Here is a 3,453-nt window from a genome sequence, read left to right on the forward strand (position 1 = left end):
ACCCGAGGAGAACACAGTAGAACGGCATCAGTCAGCTACTGCCACGTAAGGACTACCCACAGGATCACTGTGCTATGAACCGACACGAATGGACTTAGCTTTCCCGTCTGGGCAGCGTGGGGTCAGGTGGCGCAGGCTGGCCCTGCTGGGCGGCGGGGGTCTCCGCAGCTTGCGCCCGCCTTGGGGGGTGGCTGGCCATGACTGGTTCGCGCCGGCTCTGCTGCCATTGTCCCCCTCCCACCGAGGGCGGCCACGTCCTGCTCGTCTCACGGCCACACCGAGGCCACAGCAGGCGAGGCCACAGCAGGCTGGGAGGAAGGGCTCAGCACAGGACTGCATTTCTGCCTCAGCAGCTAAGTGAAGCATGTCGAGGGGCCAAACCCCAAGTGCAGAAGGGCCTGCACAGGGTCTGTCGAGGGTCACAGCCCTGGGCACGCGCAGGAGCCCACGCTGAACCCAGCTCTGTGTCCTCACACAAGGGCTGCACCCAGGCCTTGCGTGGGCTGTGGGTGGGGTGGGGTGTGAGGGTGTCACTGTATAGATGGGGCATGGGGGGGGGTCAGCATTGAACAGCTGGGGGAGGGGCCCTCGCGGGTGGGGCTCTTGTCTGAGGAGGAAGTTGGGTGAGGGGACCCCGGCCATGGTGACCTCACTTCCCTGACAACAGAGCCCATCAGAATTTGGAACCCAGGTAACCAGGAACCCACATTCCAGAGACAGCCCCCAGCCCAGCTCATTACATTGGAGATAGTCAAACCAAGATGTTCACATGCTGCCTTCCCAGATCCGGAGGTTGCAGGCGGAAGGAAAAGCGCCCAGCAAATGCTGTCTCCACAAGATGTCCTTTCAGGACTCCCCACCGCCTCTGGCCATTTGGTCGGAAAGACCACAAGGTGACACCAGGAGTCCCAGAGCCGGCCACCCAGCCCCACAGGGTCTAATCCACCTGTGCAGCCCCAGGTCCCCACCCGTGTGTGTGTGTGTGTGTGTGTGTGTGTGTGTGTGTGTGTGTGACATGTAGGGTGGGCCAACCCCATTCAAGAGCAGGCTGATGAGGGGTCAGATACCCAGTGGGCAGGTCTTGTTCAAGGTCAAGGCTGGCTGGGTGGGACGGGGTGTGTGCGGATGCGGGCTTCTGCCCTGGGTTTATCCCAATTGCCCTGGAGCGGGGGTCACTGTACCGCGTGCAGGGCTGGGCACGCACAGGTGTGTCTGATCTGGGAGCAGGAGGGGTACTGAGCAGGGGGACAGGGAGGCTGGCTGGGCAGGGCTGTGATGCCTCTGGGCCGGCTACCCATCCCTGTCTTTGCAGACCACGGATGACATCGGGAGGAGGCTGGCGGACAGCCGTTTCATTTCCGGGACCTGGGGCGTGACCCCACAGGGGTCCTCAGGAGCAGGTGCTGGGGATTGCGGGGGAAGGCCTCCGACACCACCCAGACCACTGTCCCTGGTGGTCATTGACTGGATTGTGCTCCAGGAATGGAGCCCACGGAGTCCAAGCTCGAGGCTGAGAAGCCTGGGGCGGGGTGCCTGTTGGTGTGTGGGGACGGGTCGGGGCTGGCCCCACAGGGAGGAGCCCCGAGAGGCTGATGTGGGGCCAGGAGCAAAGACTGTGTGCAGAGCACCCAGCGGTGGACTGCAGTCGGGGAGACGTCCCGGGGAGGGCTCCTTCCTGGCTGCGGCTTCGCTGGGAGGCTCTGGGCTGGGCTCTGTCTTGCAAATACCCACGGAGAGCAGGCACGGGGGTGAGCTTTTCTCCTCTCACAGATGTTCCACCACCTGAGGAGCTAGAGCTGGCTCCAACTCCATCAGCAGCTCTGCAGGGAGGGGTGGTTCCTGCAGAGGCTTCAGCAGGAGACCAGGAGCCGGCAGGTGACCCGGCACCTGCCCACGGAGAGCCTGACGCCGACCAGGAAGGGCCTGCTGGAGAACTTGTGCCAGGAGAGCCTGCCCCTGTTCCTGCCACTGTTCCTGCCAGAGCCAGTGCCCCTGCGCCTGCCCCGAATTGTGGCCCTGCTCCTTCCCCAGACCCGGCTCCTGCCCTGGATCCTGACCCGTCCCTACCCCTGCCAGTGCCCCTGTCCCTGCCCCTGACCCAGATGCTGTCTTGGTTCCTGTATGTGCCATTGCTGCAGACCCTGTCCCTCCCCTTGCACCTGCCCCTTCCCCTTCCCCTGCTTGTGCTCCTGTTCTGGCCCCTGACCCAAGTCCTGGCCCTTCCCCTGTCCATGCCTTTGTCCCTGTTTTCGCCTCTGACCCAAATCTTGCCGCCACTCATGTCCCTACCCCTGCCCGTGCCCCTGCTAGAGCCGATGGCCCTTCCCTTGCCCCTACTCATGCCCCTGCAGCTGCCACTTCCCCAGCACCTGCCTGTGCACCTGTTCTTGCCCCTGCTCCGGATCCTGACCCAGCTCCTGGCCTGGATCTTGCCCCTTCCCTTGCCCCTGCCTGTGCTCCGATTCTTGCCCCTGACCCGGGTTCTGCCCCTGCCCCTGCCCCTTCCCCGACGTGTGCACCTGTTCTTGCCCCTGATCCAGCTCCTGCCCTGGATCCTGCCCCTTCCCCTGCCCCTGCCTGTATTCCTGTTCTTGCCCCTGTCCCGGCTTCTGCCCCTGCAACTGTCCATTCCCCTGCCCCTCCCTCTGCTCCGGTGCTTGCCTCTGACCCAGCTCCTTCCCCTTTCCCTACCCGTTTCCCTGCCCCTGCATGTGCACCCATTCCTGCCCATGACCCACCTCCTGCCCCTGCACCTGTCCGTTCCTCTACCTGTGTCCCTGTCCGTACCCCTGCCAGAGCCAATGCCCTTTCCCCTGCCTGTGTCCCCGTTCCTGCCCCTGCCCCTGCCAGAGCCGATGCCCCTTCCCCTGCTTTCCAGGGCCGTGAGCCCTTCCCTTGGCCCTGCCTGTGCTCCTGTACTTGCCCATGACCCAGCTCCTACCGTGGATCCGGCCCCTGTCCCTGCTCTTGTATCTGGCTCTGCTCTTGCATCTGGCCCTGCCCATCCTCCTGTTCCTGCAGGGCTCCCAGAACCACAGCCAGAGCCCACATCCTCGTGGGGAGAGCCCCTTGTACAATTACCCTTATTTCCATCACCCGACCCTGAGGTCCCGCCAGATTGTTTCATCCCCTCCCCCTGTGTTCTTTCTCTCTGGTACATATTAACTGTTATATTATCTTTCCTTATCCTCTATGCTGTTTATTATTTATTTTAAATAAAATTAATTGTTTTCTGTTGGACAAGTCTGGAGCATTAATTATATTCCCAATGCTGTGCCACCGCACCCCAGAACATTGCTGCACAATATCTGCTTCCGCAAAGGACACCCTGAACCAGAAGGCCTCCCTGCCCATTTCTCCCCGAGCCCAGCCCCTGGCGACCCCTAAGCTGCTTTCTCTCTCTGTTCCTTTCCTGGGTGTTTCCTGTACGTGGAATCACGCAATAGGGGCCTT

The 3,453-nt window shown here is 62.2% G+C and overlaps 1 protein-coding gene across 1 annotated transcript; it reads left to right on the forward strand.

The window, feature by feature from the left end:
• The first annotated feature begins 559 nt into the window (after positions 1–559).
• Positions 560–3,243, forward strand: LOC112819235 (uncharacterized). The gene is made up of 3 exons (XM_025866235.2): positions 560–893; positions 1,313–1,400; positions 1,771–3,243. Exons 1-3 carry the CDS (start codon positions 762–764, stop codon positions 3,213–3,215), a joined length of 1,665 nt encoding a protein of 554 aa, XP_025722020.2. The 5' UTR covers positions 560–761; the 3' UTR covers positions 3,216–3,243.
• The last annotated feature ends 210 nt before the right edge of the window (positions 3,244–3,453 follow it).

The sequence above is a fragment of the Callorhinus ursinus genome, unplaced genomic scaffold, assembly GCF_003265705.2.
Source record: "Callorhinus ursinus isolate GAN/ISIS: 27379988/994484 unplaced genomic scaffold, GSC_fseal_2.0 scaffold1322, whole genome shotgun sequence".
NCBI lineage: Eukaryota > Metazoa > Chordata > Mammalia > Carnivora > Otariidae > Callorhinus > Callorhinus ursinus.